Source organism: Prionailurus viverrinus, chromosome B2, assembly GCF_022837055.1.
Source record: "Prionailurus viverrinus isolate Anna chromosome B2, UM_Priviv_1.0, whole genome shotgun sequence".
Taxonomy (NCBI): domain Eukaryota; kingdom Metazoa; phylum Chordata; class Mammalia; order Carnivora; family Felidae; genus Prionailurus; species Prionailurus viverrinus.
This window is the reverse complement of record NC_062565.1, coordinates 2,402,373-2,426,586: the sequence shown is the minus strand read 5'-3', so window position 1 is coordinate 2,426,586 and position 24,214 is coordinate 2,402,373. Positions and strand designations below refer to the sequence as shown.

At 41.0% G+C, this 24,214-nt stretch overlaps 1 protein-coding gene across 1 annotated transcript; it reads right to left on the bottom strand.

The window, feature by feature from the left end:
- Window positions 1-16,763: 16,763 nt before the first annotated feature.
- LOC125165805 (putative olfactory receptor 2B8) lies at window positions 16,764-17,702 on the bottom strand. The gene has a single exon (XM_047859143.1). The coding sequence runs from the start codon at window positions 17,700-17,702 to the stop codon at window positions 16,764-16,766; it is 939 nt and encodes a 312-aa protein (XP_047715099.1).
- Window positions 17,703-24,214: the final 6,512 nt, after the last annotated feature.

The following is a 24,214-nucleotide window of genomic DNA, read 5'->3' as shown; positions in this document are numbered from 1 at the left end:
ATGCATTAAAATATAATATGGTGACACCTGAGTGGCTCAGTGGGTAAGCACCTGACTCTTGGTTTCAGCTGGGGCCATGACCTCATGCATCGTGGGTTCAAGCCCTGTGTTGGACTCTTCACTGACAGCACTGAGCCTTCATGGGATTCCGTGTCTCTCCCTCTCACTCTGCACCTCCCCTGCTCCCTCATTGTCTCTCTCTCTCAAAATACACAAATACACATTTAAAAATACATGTATATATATGACCACTTACTGTGGAAAAAACATGCCGATATAGCAACTTATGACCTAGGATGTACTTATATGAAGAATTCAATTACATTCAAAAAGTCACGACTATTTCTACATAACCATTTTGGCAGTATTGCCTCTCTAGCTAATGTATTATATTTCGGAAAGCCACATAGGTTTTTTTTGTACGTAGTAAAACAAACACTCAATCTGAGAGAACCCAAGAACAGTACTGTTCAATTACATTTCTTAACTTTGGCCTGAAACGTGCTTCAAATTTTCATACCAATTTAACAGGAACTCTGAAAACTCATTGGCCATGCAGAGCCAGCTGGAATCTGAACTCTAAAATCCAGTGACCAACACTTACTCTTCCTTCTGCAGATTTCCATCTCACACGTTACCCATTAAATTTCATAAAATTCCTGAAAGAGGTAGGATTATTTCTTATTGACATCCTAATCAGAATAAGCATTTTAAAAATTTACCCAACCATGTAAGTATGTACAATCTGTAATGTTTTACATCACTCCCATGATAAAATAAATAAAGAGATAAACACACAGAGATAAAAACAGATACATTCTCAAAGCAATGATGGGTCAAAGAAGTATAATGCAAAACTTATAGCAGTATAAGGAAAGACATAAAGAAACCAATATTTTGGTATTATACAAAATCTCAGACATCTGTCCACATTACGTCAATGATCACCTTTCTGGGAGCTACCTTGCAGAGTTAGTGACAATGGACCAAACACATTGCCAGGTTCGAGGTTGGGTGATGACCATTTTCTACCCACGCTTACTACTGAAGAAGATGAATAGTTATACACTGACCAAAGAGGCATCAGAAACTGAGTCCTTCAGTTGTATCATATTCAAATGGTTGGCCATACCGTGCATTTTTAATTCTTCTAAGACTTTAAAAATCTGAATCAGGTTTGGGGGAGGACCCATTGATGTGTGAAAGAAACAGGTACAAAACGGGCATGAAATATTCATAATATGTGAAGAGACGATATGGTATTTCACACTATTTTATACCTCCTTTGATTTCATATAAACATATAATCAGTGATCTCCACATAAAAAATCTGTGCAGAAAAATTTTCTTAATAGAAATAATTATACAGTTATTTGTGACAGTCTAAATGTGCAACAACAAAACGTGTCCTCTGACTAACATCTGCTCAGAAGAACAAATAAAAACAAACCATGCTTGAGTCTCACGCACACACACATATCGCTATATTTACCTGAAATAAATTGCCCACAAACTTTTTAATGTGCCTAATTAAGGAAGCACTACCAAGGTGAAGAAAGGCAAAACCAAAATGTAAACTCATCCCAAGAAAACACCGATATGCTACTGCACCTTTAGAATAAAATCATGATATATGTTAACAATATTATGTCAATCAGGACAAAGAAGACAGTTGAGAAAAGATAAAATCCTGGTGAGATGAACAGGTACATATGATTTCCTGCTTTCCAGGATAGTGTGTGTGTGTGTGTGTGTGTGTGTGTGTGCGCGCGCGCATGCGTGTGCGTGTGTGTGTAAAAAAAATACATAATGGCTACGTGACAGGTACAAAAATGATTATGAAAAATAAAATACCAGACAAATGAGATGTGCACTGAAGCAGACACAAGAATGTCATTGACCCTAAATGGAACAATTGCCCCCAGTGTGTTGCTGGAGAGCACGTGGGGAGGGAACTACAGCACTCATATCATAGTCTACCATGTTACTGCTATTGTTTTTCTCTTCACAATTCAGGAAAATTATTATCCTTTAGTGACACCAGACATAGGAAAGATCAGGCTGCGAAATGCGTTCTTCCATCGAGTCTCACGAGTATGTTCTGCTGATCTGGGTCACTCTGTTCCTTCCTCGTCCCTTTCTTCACATCCACACCTCTTAAACCTTGTACAACACACAGAGGCAATCTTCCAAGAGAAAGGACATGTGTCCACTGAGGTTAATGGGAAATTTCATTTCATTTCCTTCTCACCACATTTAAAAAGATGTTGTAATTGGGGACACCCAGGTGGCTAAGTCGGTTAAGCGCCCACGTCAACTCAAGTCATGATCTTTCAGTTCATGGGTTCAAACCCCATTTTGGGCTCCATGATGACAGCTTAGAGCCTGAAGCCTGCTTCAGATTCGGTGCCTCCTTCTCTCTCTGCCCCTCCCCTGCTCGCACTCAGTCTTTCTATCTCTCAAAACCAAATAAACATTTTTAAAATTTGAAGAATGATGTAATTAGACAAAGAACCATCATTTTGTTTGGTAGCATGAAACAAATAAATGCAGTAAGATGCATTGATTCATCTGAGACAAACTATATAAATAAAACTGGCTGGAAATAGTGAACATGTCCTTCCTGGGCACAGGAGCAAAGTATGTGTCCCTAGCAACTATCATGATATGACACGGTACAGGAAAGCCCAGTGATAGATTACACCTATATTATTAATTTCCATATGAAAGATAAATACTTGAAAAAACTACACATTATAGATGGAGAGAAAGAAATGTTATTAGTGAAAAGAAAAATTAACAGAAGCTACAAAGACACTGCCAATCTATGTAATAATTCACATCAGAACAGTATATAATTCAAATGACATCTCAGAAGAACACAATGTTACAATAATAACTAAGAGAAATGCATCAAATGTGAGAGGTTAAATGCTTAGTACTGACACACATACGGTGATGGAGTAGGAATTTCCAATTACCATAATAGCTCAATGCTGACATACAATTCTAAGTTTTAGTGGAAGAATACATATGTCCACAAGACTAGATACTAGTCTATGCACACTACACATCTTAAAGGAAAAGATCTCAGGATAATGTCTCTATTTAAGACATTTCAAACATATAACATTCACTGATATATTTGACATACACACACTGCTCTATCCGGTTCCTGAATGAATCCTGAAAAAGTGCGGGCAAGATTTCCGTAGCCTCAGTGCTACAAATGAATAGCTGTTGCTTTCTTGATGCTTCTGTCTCATGGGTCTGAGCTGACCTCAGACATATGAGAACTGGCCCCAATGATGATGGGGGATGAGAAAATGAGGGGAATGCAGCCATTACTACATAGGAAATGACAGATGTGATGAACACGGACAGGGCTGTAGGACAGGTTCTATAGAAGAAGACGATGAAGTACGATTTCCATTGCGTGTTGTTTATTCAGGGAATGCTCTCGGGATAAACGGGGTGAGGGAAGGAAAACAGCAGAGAATATTGCTAAGCAAGGATGTGGTCTCCAGTGGAACAGAGCAGGAGCCTGATCCCATGAGATGCTGGCCAGGACTCTCCAGTAGAAGCATCCATCTGTGATGGTAGAAATACTCTGTCTTCACTGTCCAATACTATGCCCACTCTCCACATGTCATAGTTGAGCATTTAAATGTCCTAGCTGAGATATTGAATTTTATATTTTATTTAATTTAATGAATTTATTTGTAGGCTGCTAACGTGGCTACTTACTAAAGTATTGGACAGCACAGCTCTGGAGCATGAATCGCAGTCCTGCCTTGGCATTGGCACTTTCTATCCATCCCATAGTCTGTCACTGGCTATGAGCTGCCCCCACCAGTTCCCCAGACCGCCTGGCAATGTGGCTACCTTTCAGCTGAGGGAAATTTTCTCATGAAAGGAAGGGCCATGAACTCTGGAGCCCAATTCATACCAAGTAGGGTTTGGATTAGAGCCCCTGTAGGTAAAGAGCGTCTGGGCAGGTCACCAACAGTGTTCATACAAGAGTCCACTCATGATCATGTGCAAGGATAGAAGGACGGAACCTGGTGTACTTTACACATCACCTCAGTGCATTCACACACACACACAGGAACACACACACACACACATACACACAAACACATGCACACAAGTTGTCATTTGACAATGTGGTCTCGAGTGGCAATGATAAATGAATGAACATTCAACTATCTTCATAACTTTGTCTCTTTCATATTGGTATTTGTATTCCCATGAGTGATCATCATACCTTGTTAACAATAAAGTCAACATAAAGATGCATTGAGATAATATTCACAATATGGAATTTCCCTGTTGTAATTTTCAACATACCTTTTAAAATCTCCATGCATATTTTAGATATTTTGGTAACCCATAAGGGAGAAAATGAGCATTTAGAAAATATAAATACTCATAATGAGTTTTTGCGTAGGGAACAAATATTATCCCATTTCACAGATAGTAAGGAACCAAAGAGAAAGCATGGGAGCATGTAATCTAATACTTTTACACTTATGCAGAAAGGGCACATTTTATTATCACTAAACGTGAATATTTAATAATTTTCCACACGTGCATCCGGAGGTATAATGAATGTACTGAAATAGAATGAAAAGTCTAGGAATGACTTGGTGGCATTTCTAATGAACAATTAAATTTAGTTATATTATTTGACAACTTTCCATAGTCGGTTCCTTTAGACAACTGACCATACATGCAAACCATTTAGCATTTTTGTTTCAAGAACATTTGCATCTGAAAATAACCCAATTTGCCAATTCCTAGAGCAACACAGAGACTTTGTTCCATTTTACTCACCTTCTCTCACCTCCTCTGTTGGATCTAAGCTATTTCCCTACCTCTTTCCAAGTTAGTGCCTAAATTCACTTCTGAGAACAGGAACGCAGACATGTAGAATCAGTGCCTGCAGGAAACGCAAAGGTTGACTCTACCAGCACTGGGGCATACGTACGTTTTTCTGAAGCAAAAGGACACTTTCTCAGGTGACTTCACAGGTCCTCATGTGACACCAGAGATCTGCACTTTGCCTCTCGGAGGTAGAAGGTGAAGGCAGTCACAAACTCTCAGTATGGTTTCCCGAATACAATGACCTGCCTGTGTGACTCTGAGACCCTTATGAGCAGGCGAGAGGGTGCCGTGACTCTGAGCTGTGGCTGGGCTGGCACACAGAACCAAGTCCCTTCCTCCTTGACGTCTCTGGGGAACGGATGCCCCACACTCTTAATGAGCCTTTGTCACTGAGCTGCCCAGACATGGCAATCCTGAGGGACAATGACTGTGGGGGACAATGCCAGAGGAGACCAATCGGACTCTTATTAGTTCACATATCTCACAGAGGACAAGTAACTCCCTAGACCTCCCAGCTACCTTAGCTCCCATCTGTGAATGACCTACATGTTTTAGAAGACTTCAGATGTTTTTCTCACCATTGCCCAAAATATTTACATATAAATATATAAGGAAGAATCCATTCAGTTACTTCATTTTAAATGTAAATATATGAATAAATTTTGTATTTAATTTCATTCATTGACAACTTGTATGGAATCACACAGCTAATAATTAGGCACATTTTAATCTTTAGCATGAAGGTAAAGGAAAGCCACCAAATTCTATGAAACTTCTAATGCTGTTGTGGGGAAAAAACTCAATTTCTCTACACCACTGTTCCGTTTATATCTATAGGTTTTAATGATGTTCTCAAAGAATTTAAAAATTTATGTCTTTTTAATAAAATGGATGTGATTTTCTTAAATTCAGCTAGTCTTGCTGTTAAAATCAAATTGATTTTGAATTATCAGGAGAGTTATAAATAATTACTGAGAAAAATGGAAGGAAGTTGATGGGTACTTTATGGCTGTTTCTCAAAGATCTATAACTTCCAGTTTCCTTTGTCATGTTCTGCCTAAAGAGATAAACCACCTCCTGCTAAAAACATTCTTACATTTAAGGGCGCCTGGGGGGTCAGTCGCTTAAGCTTCCGGCTTTGCCTCAGGTCATGATCTCCTGGCTTGTGGGTTCGAGCCCCTTGTCAGGCTCTGTGCTGACAGCTCAGAGCCTGGAGCCTGCTTCGGATTCTGTGTCTCCCTCTCTCTCTCTGCCTCTCCCTGCTCATGCTCTGTCTCTCTCTTGCTCTCTCAAAAATAAATAAACACACAAACAAAAATTTTAAAAAGCCATTCTTACATTTGAATTTTCTACGTTATTCCCATACCAGCTAGGTCCTATCCTGAGGGTTATGGGGAAAACTGGCAAAGACAATACCCCCTGGTATCACACCTGCTATTATGCTTTTCATCCCAGGCCTCACTCACTGCTGCCAGTCGTGCGTGCTCAAATCACTTTGATAACAGTGTGGCATTATCGAGTGATGCTCACCCACACTGACATTCCTACATGCGATATGACCTAGGGGAATGCTCGGTCACCTGTCCGAAGACACGTATATAAGAACGGTCAGCAGCACCATTGTTTGTATCAAGCAAAATGTGCAACCATCCTAATGCCCGACAACCATACTGGGTGAACTGTGGTGTGTTCATACAAAAGTGTGTGCTCTACAACAATATGAATGAAACCACCGCTAAACATATTGAAATGACGCTGTTCACACAAAGGTGCTGAGCAAATGATGCAAGTTACAAAGAAATCCATCCCTCCATAAAAAAACAGGTAGATGGGGCGCCTGGGTGGCGCAGTCGGTTAAGCGTCCGACTTCAGCCAGGTCACGATCTCGCGGTCTATGACGCTGTTCACACAAAGGTGCTGAGCAAATGATGCAAGTTACAAAGAAATCCATCCCTCCATAAAAAAACAGGTAGAAAGAACGGCTGTTGATGGACTCACATATGGGTGATAAGACTGTAGTCACAGTAAAAAATTGTAATTAAATCTAAAAATGGTAACAAAGGGTTGCTTATAACAAGTCACCATAAACGCCAAGAGACAGTCTGCAGTTGGGGACAGGCCAGTCGAGGTTCCGTGCGAGGTTCTAATTTACAAGGGAGGCGACAGCATGAGCATTCCTTTGTTAATTATTCTTTAAACTGAACATATTTTACATAACAGTGTGGTGCCCAATATTATAACTATGACCATAAGACAGCAGGAAACAAGGAGGCTAATAAGAGTAAGAGATATATGATCTCAGGTAGTTTTTAAATGGATGAAATGAGAATGATAAAATCACATTTAGAAAGGCTAAGCTTAGGCAAAAAAGAAACATTATAAGGAATTTCTAAGCAATCAGAAATGTGCACCAAAAGAATGCTAATTGAACTATGATTTTACAGAAAAACAACATGATAGAGAAAGGAAGGAGCAGGAAGCTTCGCCAGCAGGGACCTGACACCATCCTCTCTGTGAAGCTAAAATCGTCGGGACAGGCCTTCATCAGAAACATGCAAATTGTCACCAGTTTAATAAATTCTCAAACGGGCCATTTCTAGTCTCGAATTGTCCCAGCCATCTGCCCCTCTTCCTCACCATCATCCTCCATCTGAGGGAAGTAGCAGGAACAGTCCGACCTTCCTAAGGGAGACAGACCGTCCTGCACTGCTACCCTGCGTTTGATTTCCATGGTCACCACTGGATACATGGGTAAAGAGCTTAAGTGGGGACAGTGAAGAGGGAAAGTCTCAAAAAAGAGGGAAAGAGACAGAAGACAAATACAGACAGACAAATATCAGAAGCTGAGACAGGAAACACATACAGAGATTCGCATTAAACAGAGAACAGAAAACTCACTAAAAGTGAACACAGAAGGAAAATGGCAGCGAAAACAACACATTGATGGGCAAGACAGTCTCAAAGTTCAAAAATCTCAGAAAAGGTTGAAGTAATCACAAGTGCGGTAACAAAGGGCCAGACTGAAAGGCAGGCATCTGGTGTCATGGTTCCACACTGAGGAGTTTGTTCCTGAAGGGACCATCACCCCCAAGGATGTCTCACACAACAGGTGGGACGTGTGCACCCACATATCCACCCAGAGTCAGCGGTAACGACACCTGCTGGCTCCCTGTTTGGCATACACACAGCCCCGCACCCTCTCTTGCAGAAGGAGAGACTCTGGAGGCCCTGGGGAAGCAGTGCTCCCAGGCTGGCGCTGCACACTCCTTTGCTCCCATGGGGTTCTGGGGGCAGGTCCTCCCAAACCAGTTCATCTTCATGGGAATCTCCTGGAATCTAAACCAACTGGGTCCATGACACTGACGAGGAAGGAACTGTGAGCACTAGAGGCCCAGACATGTGGAAAGAAGCCATAGGTCACTTGCTACATTGCTGTCATCCAGCACATCCCCTCCACACCCAAAACACACAGTCACGTCCACGCGCACAAATCACGTGCATTAGGAAGATTCCAGCATTTGGTTCACTATGCCTTAGAATATTTAACCAATGAACAAATCGCTGTTCAGGCTACTAAATATACAAGAAAAATTAAAACAGTATGAACCAATCTCTATCTTTGTGTATTAAAATTATTTTAATGTTGGCCATTTGGGGACCAATGCTACAATTATAGTGTAATTAAACTCTGAACAAAATTAATAACTTTAAATGGAAAATTATAAACATAATGCTTGTGATCACTGTTAAGAAATCTTAGTTCAGTGAGCTAAATCATTAAGAACAGTTGATCACGGCCTTTTGGTAACCTGCAGTCTTCACCTGGTAGGAGGGGTGGGCTTATTAAAAGCAATTTTCAAAAATACTCCATAGTGCCATGGAAAGAGCATATTTGGAAGTCTGTATGTGTAGGTTCACATCCTGGCCCCATCATTTAAAATTCTGTCATTTCAACTAAGAACTTAACCTCTCAGTTCCAGAGTGTGCTGGGCTGTAATGTAAGGATAATATCTCTCGGTGCTATGGGACATAAATAAGAGTATATGAAAAGGCATGAAAAATTATAAAGTGCTGTGTAAATGCAAAGAACTACTACCAGTTCTGGATAAATTCACATCTAATCTCAGTCCATTTTCCCCATCACCATCCATCGAACCTTGCTATCAGCCACTCTTTGCTAAAATGGGCTTCATGCAGCTTTTATGAAACTATTCAGCCTAATAGTCTCACATATCAGTGACCATTGCTTTTTCATTCTTCTACTGCCCAATGTCCTTTACCTTTAATTCTGTCTTTACCCATTTCCCCTTTAAAAATAATCACACTTCAACTGAACCACCAGAGATCATTGTGCCAGTGTATCAAGATCCTAGCCCTCTCTCCAAGGACAATCTCATACTTCCCAGGGCCCATCCTGATATATCTACTTGGATGTTTTCAGTAATATGGTCCCCACCCAGAGTAGCTGTACACATTCCTTGGGGCTTCCATAAAAAGTACCAGTGTTGGGGACTTAAAACAAGACACTTATTCTCTCATGGCTCTGGAGGCCAGTCCAAAATCAGGTGTCATCTGGGACACCCTCTCGTTGAAGCTTCTAAAGGATGATGTGTTCTATGCCTTTCTTAGAGCTTTGGATGTTGCCAGAAATCCTTGGCATCCTTGGTTATAGACTGAACATTGTTCCAGCTCAGCCTCTATGGTCACCTGCTCTTCTCCCTGTGCCTGTGTCTCTGTCTCTGTTTTCCCTTCTTATTCTCAGGAAATAGGCCATTCTGGATGAAAGCCGCCTTATTCATGTATGGCCTCATCTGAATTTGATCACATCTGCAAAGACTCTATGTTCAAATAAAGTCACCTTCATATGCACCAGGTATTAGATTATGGTCATATCTTGGCAGGGGGTGGGCACAATTCAACCCACACAGGAGTTTTTTCTCTTGATTCTCCACTCCTCGAAAGGGACCAACTGACCTCTCAGTCACCACCTCTGGCATCATTGATCATACCGTGGATCCCTGATAATTCCCCTAGAGTCACTTATCATGTGCTGTCCTGTCTCATGCTGCCATCAAGCTCCATGAGCTGATCCAGATTTAAAGGCAGAATTCGTGATGTACTAAATTGTGTACTTGAAAATTGCCAAGAGAATAGATGTTAAAAGTTAAATACATGGCGGTTAAATAACATTCTACAAAAGAATGAATGGGTCAGCCAGGAAATTAAAGAAGAAATTTAAACATTCATGGCAGCAAATGAAAATGAAATCACAACAGTCCAAATCCTTTGGGATGCAGCAAAGGCAGTCCTAAGAAGAAATACATTGCAATCCAGGCTTATTTCAAGAAGCAAGAAAGCTCCCAAATGCAGAACCGAATATCACACTGAAAGGAGCTAGAAAAACATTAGCAAACAAAGTCCAAAGCCAGCAGGAGAAAAGAAATTATAAATATTAGAGCAGACATAAACAATATAGAATTTTAAAAAACGGTAGAAGAAATCAAGGAATCTAAGAGCTGGTCTGGTTTTTTTCTTTTTCCTTTTTTTTTTTGGAAGAATAAACAAAATTGAGAAACTTTTAGCCAAATATCTCAAAAAGAAAAGAGAGAGGACCCCAATTGATAAAATCATGAATGAAAAAGGAGAGATCACAATCAACCCCACAGAATACAAACAATTATTGGAGAATACTATGAAAAAATTTTGGCCAGCAAACAGGACAATCTGAAAGAAATCGACAAATTTCTAGACATTTACACATGCCAAAATTCAAACAGGGAGAAATAAAAAATTTGAACAGACCCATAATCCATGAAGAAATTGAATCGTTTATCAAAAATCTCCCAACAAATAAGAATCCTGGGCCAGATGGGTTTCCTGGGGAATTCTACCAGACATTTAAAGCAGAGTTCATACCCATCCTTCTCAAGCTGTTCCAAAAAAATAGAACTGGAAGAAAAGCTCCCAGACTCATTGGATGAGGCCACAATGACCTTGATTCCCATAGCAAACAGACACGCCACTAAAAAGAAGAATTACAGGCCAATCTCCCTGATGAACGTGGATGCAAAAATTCTCAAGAAGATACTAGGCAGTTGAATTCAACAGTACATTAAAAGAATTATTCACCATAATCAAGTGGGATTTATTCCTGGGCTGCAGGGCTGGGTCAATATTCATGAATCAATCAACGTGATACTTCACATTAATAGAAGAAAGGATAAGAACCAGGTGATCCTGTCAATAGATGCAGAAAAGGCATCTGACAAAATAGAGTATCTTTTCTAAAGAAAAAGCCTCAAGAAAGTTGAGATAGAAGGAACATACCTTAGTATCATAAAGCCATATATGAAAGGCCCACAGTTCATATCATCTTCAATGGGGAAAAACTAACAGCTTTCCCCCCTATGATCAGGAACACGACAGGGATGTCCACTCTCACCACTGTTGTTTAACATAGTGTTGGAAGTCTGAGCCTCAGCCATCAGACAACAAAATGAAATAAAAGGAATACAAATTTACAAAGAAGGAATCAAACTTCTACTTTTCACAGATGACATGATAGTCTACATGGAAAACTTGAAAGCTCCACGAAAAAACTGCAAGAACTGATCCATGAATTTATGAAGTCACAGGATGTGAAAACAATGTGCAGAAATTGGTTCCATTGCTATATTCCAATGATGAAGCAACAGAAAGAGATATCAAGGAATCGATCCCATTTACAAATGCACCAAAACCCACAAAATACCTAGGAACAAACCTAACCAAAGAGGTAAAAGATATGTATGCTAAAAATTAGTGAAAGCTTATGAAAGACATTGAAGAAGACACAGAGAAATGGAAAAACATCGAATGCTCAAGAATTGGAAGAAGAGCTAATATTAACATGTCAATAATGTCCAAAGCAACCAACACAGGCAATGCAATCCCCATCAAAGCAGCACCAGCATTCTTCAGAGCTAGAACAATCCTAAAATTTGTATGGAACCATAAAGACACCAAATAGTCAAAGTAATGTTGAAAAAGAAAACCAAAGCAGGAGGCATCACAATCCGGGACCTAGTCTTTGTTACAGAGTTGTAATCATCAAGACAGTATGGTATTGGCATAAAACAGACACATACTCCAGTGGAATAGAATAGGTAACCCAGAAATGGACTCACAGATATACATCCAAAATTTTTCAACAAGCATGAAAGAGTATCCAATGGGAAAAAGACAGTCTCTTTAGCAAATGGCGCTGGAAGAACTGGACAGCAACATGCATAAAAATGACATTGGGCCACTGTCTTAGACCATACACAAACATGAATTCAAAATGGATGAAAGGCCTAAATGTGAGACAGGGAATCATCAAAACCCCAGAGGAGAAAGCAGGCAGCAACTTCTTCGACCTTGGCCACAGCAACTTTGTACTTGACATGTCTCCAAAGGCAAGGGATATAAAAGCAAAAGAGAACTAGTGGGACTCATCAAGATAAAAAGTTTCAGCACAGCAAAGGAGACAATTAACAAAACTAAAAGGAAACCGATGAAATGGTAGAAGATATTTGCAAATGACATATCAGATAAAGGGTTGTATCCATAATCTATGAAGAAGAACTTGCCAAACTCAACACCAGAAAAACAAAGAGTCCAGTGAGGAAATGGAAAGGAGATATGAATAGACACTTTGCCGAAGAAGACATGCAGATGGCCAACAGACATGTGAACAGATGTTCCCCATCAGGGAGCAAATCAAATACAAATCAAAACCACAGTGAGATAAACCACACCGGTCAGAATGGCTAAAATGAACAACTCAGGAACCAACAGCTGTTGGCAAGGATGTGGACAAAAGGGAATCTTCTTGAACCGTTGGTAGGAATTCATACAGTTCAGCCACTCTGGAAAACAGCGTGGAGGTTCCTCAAAAAATTAAAAATAGGTTTACCCTACAACCCAGCAATAAAGCTACTAGGAATTTACCCAAAGGATACAGGAGGGCTGATTTGTAGGGGCACATGTACTCTGATGTTTAGAGCAGTGCTATCAACAAGAGCCAAATTATGGAAAGTGCCTGAGTATCCATCAACTGATGAATGGATAAAGAAGATGTGATATAGGTACACAATGGAAGACATCGCAGCAAGAAAAACAGAATGGAATCTTTTCATTTGCCACAACGTGGATGGAACTGGAAGGTAGCATGCTAAGGAAAAAAGGTCAGTCAGAGAAAGACAGATGTCACATCATTTCGTGCCTATGTGGAATTTGAGAAACTTAACACAAGACCACAGGGAAGGGAAGGAAAACTAAGTTATAAACAGAGAGGGAGGCAAACCGTAAAAGACTCTTAAATACAGAGAGCAAATTCAGGTTGAGGGAGGTGGGAGGTTGAGGGGGTGGGGAAAATGGGTGATGAGCATTGAGGAGGGCACTTGGGATGAGCACTGGGTTTTGTATGAAAGGGATGAATTACAGGAATCTATTCCTGAAGCCAAGATTATACTGTATGTTAGCTAACTTGACAATAAATTTTAAAAAATCTAATACATGTTATGTAAAAATTGTATGTCATTTAAAAAATGAATCCGAAGACTACCCAAAATATGTTAGCCAATAATATGAAATAGCTTTGGTAAATGGAAGTTAAGAAGAGACAATCGTTTCACTCCTAGTCAATTTGGCAGGGAAAGATTGACTACCTGCTCATCTCACACCTCCAGAGCCTTCCGTCCTCTTTGGCTGCCTTTGGGGAGCCAAACTCTGAATACTGGGACTGAGACAAATAGTTACATGGGGCAGGCCCCTCCTGGGGCTCTAAAAATACACACATCCTCGGTCCCTAGAGCACATACTTTGACTTTGGTGCTTATAAAAATATCCCTCAGATACAACATTAGCCCTTTTATTCATGGGCAGATCCATAGAATTCATAAATTCCAACTTCTGTTTACCTCCGGGCTCCATTGTCCACTCTAAACTACACCTCTTCGCTTGTGCCAAAACACTCTGCAATGAGTGGACAATCTTTCTGGGTAAACCCTGGGGATGACAGAACTTATGCTAACAGTAATGATGGAGAGAAGCATTATTACCTTGAACAGAGCCTGAACAAAGTCGTCCCTTGTGACTTCCCTTCCCTTCAATTGTGACTTCCCTTGCCTTTCAGATTCACCATTTTCAAAGACTATCCTGTCCAAGGTTGCCATACGGTAAATACACGAATCTGTCTTTATTCTAAGGGCTCTCTTCTACCTATTGTATCCCCTAACGCTTTCCTACAGATCCACAACCACACACCACTGGGCAGTGTCTGAGTGTCCAAGCTTTCACAGGGACAACGGTCATGTACTTTCATCTGCAGGACCTTCACTTTCCCATCCATATGCCAATCTCTTCACTTCTTACAACTGTAGTGGTTCTTCAAAGACCATTGGCTGCTTCCAAAAGTTAGGTGGATATCTGTAATCTTTGTTATTCTTCCTTGAAAGGAGAGGCCACATTCTTACCTAAACATGGTAACATGACCTTGTTCCCTTTACTCCTGATTGCTTAGACTCAAAAAGGTGTGGCACGACCTGCAGAACTTGTGTCTATGGATGAGGCTGCTCTTCTTTAGACCAAGTTCTAGAAGGAAGTGAAATATGAACTCCCAATTAGCCAATTACCACTTCACTGGAGAAGGAAAGACTGTAAGTATTTTCTCTTCCAGCTCAAACCAAATGCTCAGGGGCAGGTCTTTCCAGCATGCAATCTGTGTTTGTCTTTTATCTGTAAGCATAACAAATGGGAGTCAGGAGAATAGCCTTTTTTGACAATCAAGCCAGATAAGGGGAATCTGGTGATTCTTATTGCTGCGGGTTTCTGCTATCTAGACAACAATAAGAATAAAAGAAATCCCAACATTCTCAATAAGAATCGTAGCAATTACCATGACCACAATGTACCTCATTTATGAACTTGGAACAGGATAGAAATAATACCTGCATCTTGGTCTCACTACTGCATGTAGGAATTTGTGTATAATAAAGAATTTTGAAATCTGCTCAGATAATCACATTAACTATTGCTATGGGGTTGAATGCTGCATGAAATCCTAATGCCCAGCTCAAGTTAATGAGAATTTATGTGAAAATAGGGTTTTGCCGGGGGAGGGAGGGTGTGCCTAGGTGGCTCATTTGGTTGAGCAACCAACTGTTGATTTCAGCTCAGGTCATGATCTCACAGTTTGTGAGTTCAAGCCCTGCACTGGGCTCTGTGATGATGTTGCAGAGCCTGCTTGGTATTTTCTCTCTCCCCCTCTCACTCTGACCCTGCCTGGCTCACACAAACATGCAATCTTCTTCTTTCTCAAAAACAAAAGAAAGCATAAGGAAGAGTAAAGGGGATGGAAATGTAGGAGGACTCTGGGCTCTCCTCCCTAAAACACAGTTGTATTAATGTCTGATTACTTGAAATAACCAGGAAATGGATCTCCATTTCAGCTTGCTTTGGTCATTTCTTTGGGTCTCAATTTCCAGATTGGGCCTCCCTGTGCAGGTAATAAAACTCTGGGTGTTTTCTCCAGTTACTCTGTCTCATATCAGTTTGATTCCAAAACAGGTGGAAAAGCCCTGGGGAAAAAGGAAATGTCTCCTCCCCAAAACCAGGTCCTGTTCTAAGGCCACCTCAGGAACACCTGCCCCTGATTCTCTGATCTCCAGTCATTCACCATCCCCTTTCCACTTTGATACCCAGCCTCCCTTCCCAGGGAGGGAAGGTCCATACATGGTGGTTCCCAGTCTACACCATAAGGGCTCAAACATGCCACAACACCACTGTGGTGAAAGAGAGCTCTCATTCGTGTCACAAAACAAGCATCCAAAAAGCAGTCACCTGCAAAGGAGGGGTTGCCAGGGGTCTGTGACCTGTTCCTGCCTCCTCTGTGAGCCCGGTCAGAGCAGGACTCTGGCAAACAGTACCTGCGAAATGTGCAGACCAGGAGGTACAGGAGGGTCTCACAGGGGTGACAGTCCTAAGGCCAGGACAGGGCTAGGAATTAGGGATGCATGAACTGAGAATCTCCCTTCCCTTCTCTGGGCTCACTGGTGCCACAGTGGATGGTCTGGGGGGAGGGATTAAATAGGTGATGGAGATTAAAGAGAGTACATGTGATGATGAAATGTGGAATCACTGTATTGTACACCAGAAAGTAATATTAATACTGTAGTTAACTCTAATGGAATGACAATAAAAATTTAATTGAACACTAAAATCAAAAAATCAATTCTAACGAAAAAATTTTTTTGAAAAACAACTGCGTTTCAAGACGAAAACAGTATCACAAGGGCGACATTACACCACGGCTTGATAGCTGAATTGCTCTATCAGGATAGATGTTGGCATATTTTCTCTCACCTAAGTTTGATTTCCCACAGTTGTCCTCCTACTCTGGGAAAAAGCTGTGATCCAGTCAGGCCACAGACGTTGTAATTGAGCCATGATCTGACTGTGAGAAAAAGAAATAGCCTCCAGAAATTGCTAGAATTTTCTACAATATTGATATTTATTAGTGTTCTGGTCATTTTTATTCTTATATTGGTATGCTTTCATGGTGTGTGTGTCACTGTCCTTTGCAATTAGAAATGGGATAGTGTTCCCAAATGGGGGTGAACTAAGAAAATCCTCTGAAACTTTTTACAATATTAATATGATGCAGATGGTGTAGGTACATTACCTCAGCATCTCTGGAGGCTGCAATGCATCCATGAACTTAGAGTTTGAATACTCACTTGCATAAAGAATGAATTAAGAAAGTTCCCTTGAGAGTTGTCAGGGGAAATGTTGAGGACACAGAAACCATAAAGACTCTGTATTCAATGCCTTTCATGAAAGGGTCTTCCCCTCAGTCATCTGGAGTCATAGCCCCTACACAATACCTTTCTCACTGCTCCCATCACATCCTTGTTCCGCAGGGTATATATGAAGGGGTTGACCATGGGGGTGACGATGGTGTAGAAGAGAGAAATGAACTTGCCCAGATCTTGGGAGTAGTTGTTGCTGGGCTGGAGGTAAGCATAGATGGCCGTGCCATAGAACAGGGAGACCACAGTGAGGTGGGACCCACATGTCCCAAACACTTTCCTCTGTCCAGCGGCTGACTTTATTCTTAACACTGCCCTGACGATTCGACCATAGGAGAACGTGATTAATGCCACAGGTATGAGGAGAATGATCACACCGACAAAGAAGAGCTCAGACTCATTCACAGTGGTGTCAACACAGGAAAGCTTGAGCAGTGGGGGGACCTCACAAAAGAAGTGGTCTATTTTATTTCTCCCACAAAGTGGTACAAGGAAGGTGAGCACCGTCTGCAACGAGGCGTTGGCAAAACCAATGAACCATGATGCAGAAGCCATCAGGGCACAGAGACGGGGGTGCATGATCACTGTGTAGTGCAGGGGCCTGCAGACGGCTGTGTAGCGGTCAAATGCCATCACCCCTAACAGAATGCATTCTGTGGATCCCAACCCTAGAGCGATGAACAGCTGAGCTACACAGGCACCAAAGGAGATAGACTTCTCTGCTCCCCTGAGATGAACCAGCAGCTGAGGAACAGTGCTGGTTGTGTAACACAGGTCCAGAAAGCTTAGGTTGGACAGGAAAAAGTACATGGGAGTCTGCAGGTGTGGGTCCAGGCGGGCCAACGCAATGATGGTTGTGTTTCCCAGCAGGGTGAGCAGATAGAAGATGAGAAGAACCACAAAGAGGACTCGCTCCAGCTGAGGCCGGTCAGAGAAACCCAGCAGGATAAAGCCAGTGAGAGAACTTCCATTTTTTGGGTCCATCCTTTCTTACCACATGTTTCCTGTCAAGACCAAGTATTTAGCAATTTTTAAAAGAAATCTTCAAAAAGAAAACAACTTGGTAGGGGGTTGAAATGATCTTATGAAAAGACAAGGGCATGGAATTTATCAGCAATAACGTGAATAAATGCTGTACTCCCTGAAATTGACGTAGCTTATATCAATATAGTTCCACATTATCGCCAAAAGTTGATTATTAATATTTAATATGAGAAAAGTGAAATAATGGACATTTTGTTTGCATCAGTCAAAGGAATATAGGGTGTATCAGTCTGCACTTACTAGAACTTGAAGTACTGTAAAAATGTGTGTACATTCCAGACTTAAAGTTCTATAAAATGTATAAGGGAAAAGAGGAAGAGCTCAGAAAGAATCAGAAAGAGATGCAGAGAGAAGGAGAGATGTTAATACAAATATGTGTCTCCTGATTCTGCACAACTGGATTTGCACACACCTCACATGTAATAAAATATAACAACAGGGGCACGTAAGTGGCTCAGTGGGTTAAGCATCCGACTCGATTTCACCTGGGGCCATGATCTCATGCAGCATGGAATTGATCCCTATGTCAGACTCTTTGATGACAGCACTGAGTCTGCTTGAGATTCCACCTCTCTCTGTCTCTCTGCACCTTCCCTGCTCCCCTACTCTCTCTCTCCCTCTAAAATATAATAAACATTAAGATAAAATAAACATTAATAAACATTAAATAAAGAATAAAATAAACATTAAAATATATAAAATAAACGTATGTATGTATATCTACATACATATATGTATATATATGTATGTATATATAACTTAATGTGTACAAGCATTCTGACATATGAAATTATTACCTAGGATGTACTTATATGAAGAATTCAATTACATTCAAAATCTCACCACTATTTCTGCATAAACATTTTTTTTTTTTTTTCAACGTTTATTTATTTTTGGGACAGAGAGAGACAGAGCATGAACGGGGGAGGGGCAGAGAGAGAGGGAGACACAGAATCGGAAACAGGCTCCAGGCTCTGAGCCATCAGCCCAGAGCCCGACGCGGGGCTCGAACCCACGGACCGTGAGATCGTGACCTGGCTAAGTCGGACGCTTAACCGACTGCGCCACCCAGGCGCCCCTGCATAAACATTTTAGCAGTATTGCCTCTCTAACTACTGTATTATATTTGGGAAAGACACAGTTTTGGGGGGATTTTTTTGGTATTTGTAAAACAATAAACAATCAGAGAGAACCCGAAAAACCACTGTTCAATTACAGCGATCAACTTTTCCTGAAAAATGCTTCAAATGACCATACCAAGTTAACAGGAACTTGGAAAATTCATTGGCCATGCAAAGCCAGCTGGAATTTGAACTCTAAAATCCAGTGACCAACACTTTCCTCTTCCTTCTGCAGATTTCCATTGCACATATTACCAATTAGAGTTCTTAAAATTTCTGAAACAGTTAGGATTATTCCTTACCGACATCTTAATCAGAATAAACATTTTAGAAAGTTATCCGACCATGTAATTATGTACAACCTGACATGTTTTACATCACTCCCTATGATAAAATAAAGAGATAAACACACAGAGATAAAGACAGTTACGTTCTCAAAGCAATGACGGGTCAAAGAGCTATAATGCAAAACTTAAAGTAGTATAAGGAAAGGCATAAAGAAACCAATATTTTGGTATTATACAATATCAGACATCTGTCCACATTATGTCAATGATCACCTTTCTGGGAGCTACCTTGCGGAGTTAGTGACACTGGACCAAACACATTGCCAGGTTCGAGGTTGGGTGATGACCATTTTCACCAATGCTTACTGTAACTGAAGAAGATGAATAGTTATACACTGACCAAAGAGGCATCAGAAACTGAGTCCTTCAGTTGTATCATATTCAAATGGTTGGCCATAGCGTGCATTTTTAATTCTTCTAAGACTTTAAAATCTGAATCAGGTTCAATGGGGAAGACCCATTGGTGTGTGAAAGAAACAGGTACAAAATGTGCATAAAATATTCATAATATTTGAAGAGAGGATATGGTATTTCAAGCTATTTTTACCTCCTATGATTTTGTATAAACATCTGATCTGTGGTCTCCCCAAAAAAAAATCTATTCAGAAAAATTTTCTTATTAGAAATTGACAGTCTAAGTGTGCAAAACAGGACATGTCCTCTGACTAACACCTGCTCAGAAGAACAAAACAAAAAAAAACCCTGCTTCAGTCTCATGCACACACGCACACATATCGATACATTTACCTGAAAAAAATTGACCAGAAACTTTTTAATGTGCCTGCTTAAGGAAGCACTACCAAAGTGAGGAAAGACAAAAATAAAATGTAAACTCATCCCAAGAAAACACTGATATGCTACTGCACCTTTAGAATAAAATCATGATATATGTTAACAATATTATGTCAATCAGGACAAAGAAGACAGTTGAGAAAACATAAAATCCTGGTGAGATGAACTTGTACATATTATTTGCCGCTTTCCAGGATCGTGTGTGTGTGTGTGTGTATGTGTGTATGTGTAAAAGAATAAGTAATGGCTATCTATCTGACAGGGACAAAAATGATTATGATTTTCAGTTGAAAAATAAAATATCAGACAAAGGAGATGCTCACTGAAGAAGACACAAGAATGTCATCATCCCTGAGTGGTACAATTGCTCCCAGTGTCGTGCTGGAGAGCACACGGGGAGGGAACTACAGCACTCATATCATAGTCTACCATGTTACTGCTATTGTTGTTCTCAATAAAATTCAGGAAAACTATTATCCTTTAGTAACTCCAGACATGGGAAAGATCAGGCTGGGAAGCGCTTTCTCCCATTGATTCTCAGGAGTATGTTCTGGTCATCTGGGTCACTCTGTTCTTTCCTCCTCCCCTTCTCCACATCAACCCCTCTTAAAGCTTGTGCACCACACAGAGCAATCTTCCAAGAGAAAGGACATGTGTCCCCTGCGGTTAATGGGAAATTGCATTTCATTTCCTTCTTACCATATTTAAAGACTGGTGAAATTAGACTAGGAACCATCATCTGTTTGGTACCATCAAATGACTGATTGCAGTAAGAGGGATGGATTCATCTGGAAAACTACGTAATTGAAATTGGCTGGAAATATTGAACACGTCCTTCCTGGGCACAGGAGCAACGTCTGGGTCCCTAGCAACTATCATGATATGACACGATACAGGAAAGTCCAGTGATAGATTACACCTATGTAATGTTATGACTTTGCATATGAGAGATAAATATTTGGAAAAAGCACAGATCATATATGAAGAGAAAGAAATGTTATTATTGAAAATAAAATTAAACAGAACTACAAAACAAAGACATTGCCATTCTATGTAATAATTCACATCAAAAAAGTGTATTATTCAAATGACATCTCAGAAGAACACAATGTTCCAATAATTAACTGAACTGAATCAAATGTGAGAGGTTAAATGCTTAGTACTGACACACATAAGGTGATAGAGTAGGAATTTCCAATTACCGTAATAGCTCAATGCTGACATAAAATTCTAAGTTTTAGTGGAAGAATACATATGTCCACAAGACTAGATACTAGTCTATGCACACTACACATCTTAAAGGAAAAAATATCAGGATAATGTCTCCATTTAAGACATTTCAAATATAAAACATTCACTGATATATTTGACATGAACAAGCTGCCCTATCTGGTTCCTGAATGAATCCTGAAAAAGCAGGGGCAAGGTTTCCACAGCATTAGTGCTACAACTGAATCGCTGTTGTTTTCTTGATGCTTCCGTCTCATGGGTCTGAGCTGACCTCAGACATATGAGAACAGGCCCCTGATGACGAGGGAGTTTGAGCAAATGAGGGGAATGCAGCCATCACTACATAGGAAATGACAGATGTGATGAACACTGACAGGGCTGTAGGGTAGGAAGAAGACGATGAGGTAGGATTTCAACGGGGTGTTGTTTAGCCAGAGAATGCTCTCGGGATCAACAGGGTGAAGGAAGGAAAACAGCAGAAAATGTTGCTAAGCAAGGATGTAGTCTCCAGTGGAACAGCAGGATCCTGATCCCATGAGAAGCTGGCCAGAAATCTCCAGAAGAACCATCCATCTGTGATGGTAGAAATTCTCTGTCCTCACTGTCCAATACTATGCCCACTCTCTACCTGTCATACCTGAGCATTTTAAATGTCCTAGCTAAGAGACTCAATTTTACATTTTATTTAATTCTAATGAATTTGAGTTTAAAAAACGTATGTGTCTACTTAATAAACTATTGGGCAGCACAGCTCTGGAGCATGGATTGCATCAGATTCAGGCCTGCCTTGGCATTGGCAACTATTGTACATCCCATAGTCTGTCACTGGCTGTGAGCTGTCCCCACAATGTATGTCCCCCAGACTGCTTGGCAATGTGGCTCCCTTACAGCTGAGGGCAATTCTCTCAAAGAGGGAATGGCTCTGAACCTTGGAGCCCATACTCATAATAAGTAGGGTTTGGATTGGAGGCACAGCAGGTAAACAGCATCTGGGCAGGTCACCAACAGCGTTGATGCAAGAGTCCATTCATGATCGTGTGCAAGGAGAGAAGGATGGAACCTAGTGTATTTTACACAACACCTCAGTGCAATCACACACACACACATTCACACACACATACACACTACGTCATTTCTCTAATTCATCAATATGTAAATGTTTAGGTTTGTTATTACTTTTTTCTCTCCAAATGGTATTTTTAGAATTTATTGTCAGAGAGGGAGAGAGACAGAAAGAGAGGGAAAGTGGGGGAGGGGCAGAGAGAAGAACAGAGAGAATCTCAAGCAGGCACTGCACTCTCAGCACAGAGAGATGCGGGTCTCAAACCCACAAGCCATGAGATCATGGCCTGGCTGAAATCAAGAGTCAGACGCCTAACTGATTGAGCCACCAGGCTGCCCGTTGAAATCGGTATTAGAACTCATTTGAAGGATCACCACTTCTTGTGAAAATAAAGTCAAAATTATTTTCCTTGACAAAATATACATGGAACTTCCCTGTTGTAATTTTCAACATCGGTTTTTAAAATTCCATGAACACTTTAGATATTTGGGGAGAAAATACATATTTACTAATGATAGCCACTGACAATAAGTTTTACGCATAGAGAAGAAATATTATCTAAATGCACACACAATAAGGAACCAAAGGGAAAGTATGAAAGCATATAGTGTCATACTCTAGTATTCTAATACTGAAGGCCATATGTTATTCCCAGAAACAAGGCATATTTAATTATTTTCCACATGTACACAGAGAGTGCAATGCATGTACTACATTAATCAAAAGTCTAGGAATTACCTGGTGGCATCAGTAAAGAACAATTACACTCAGTTCTTATATTTCATGACCTTTCAGGGTCTGTTACGTTACACAATTCACCATGTAAGCATACAGATAAACCACTTTGTTTTGTGAACAATTGCAACTGAAAATAATCTATTCCTAGAGCAACACAGAGACTTAGTGCCATTTTACCCACCTTTACTCACCTTCTCAGTGGGATCTAAGCCACTTTCCTACCTCATTCCAAGTTACTGCCTAATTACAGCTCTACGGATAGGAACACGGACATGTAGGATCAGTGTCTCCAGGAAATGCAAAGGCTAACTATACCAGAACTGGGCCATCCATGCATTTTTCTTAAGCAAAAGGACACTATCTCAGGATGACTTCACAGATCCTCATGTCGCACCAGAGATCTGCCCTTTGCCTCTGGGAGGTAGAAGATGAAGGCAGTCACAAACTCTCAGTATCGTTTCCTGAGTACGGTGACCTGCCAGTGTGACACTGAGACCCTTATGAGCAGGCAAGAGGGTGCCTTGACTCTGCGCTGTGGCTGGGCTGGCACAGAGAACCAAGTCCCTTACCCTGCTGATGTCTCTGGGGAACGGATGCCCCACACTCTTAATGAGCCCTGCCCAGACATGGCAATCCTCAGGGACAATGACTATGGAGGACAAGGCCAGAGGAGACATAATCTGTCTCTTCTATTGGTTCACAGATCTGACAGAGGACAAGTAACCGCCTAGACCAACCCAGCTACACTAGCTTTCATCTGTGCTTACCTAGAGGTTTTACAAAGCAGTTAAGATTGTCTTCACAATTGCCAAATATTTACATATACATCTATAAGGAGGAACCATTGACTTACTTAATTTTAAATGTGAATGAATTCTGGATGGGGGATGGGGCGCTGACCTGGACTGGGTTGTGGACCAGGATTCTTCCAGACATCAGGGTTGGAATCCCAGTGAAGCACCTGGGAGATGCCAGTTCTGCAGAGCAGGACACCCCGGGGCACTGGCACCCCCGCGACACTGAGAGGACGGCCTCAACAGGGAGGCTTCTGATAACCTGTCCCGGGAGCGAGGCTGAGGTGGCATCATTGTTCTCCCCATCACCGCATGGCAGGGCTTCAGGGATGGGACAGCAGGGCCACAGGGGACCGGGACCACACCC

What these genes read in the sequence shown, in the direction of transcription:
- LOC125165805 (XM_047859143.1), bottom strand. Translation starts at nt 17,702, where the DNA reads ATGGACCCAAAAAATGGAAGTTCTCTCACTGGCTTTATCCTGCTGGGT.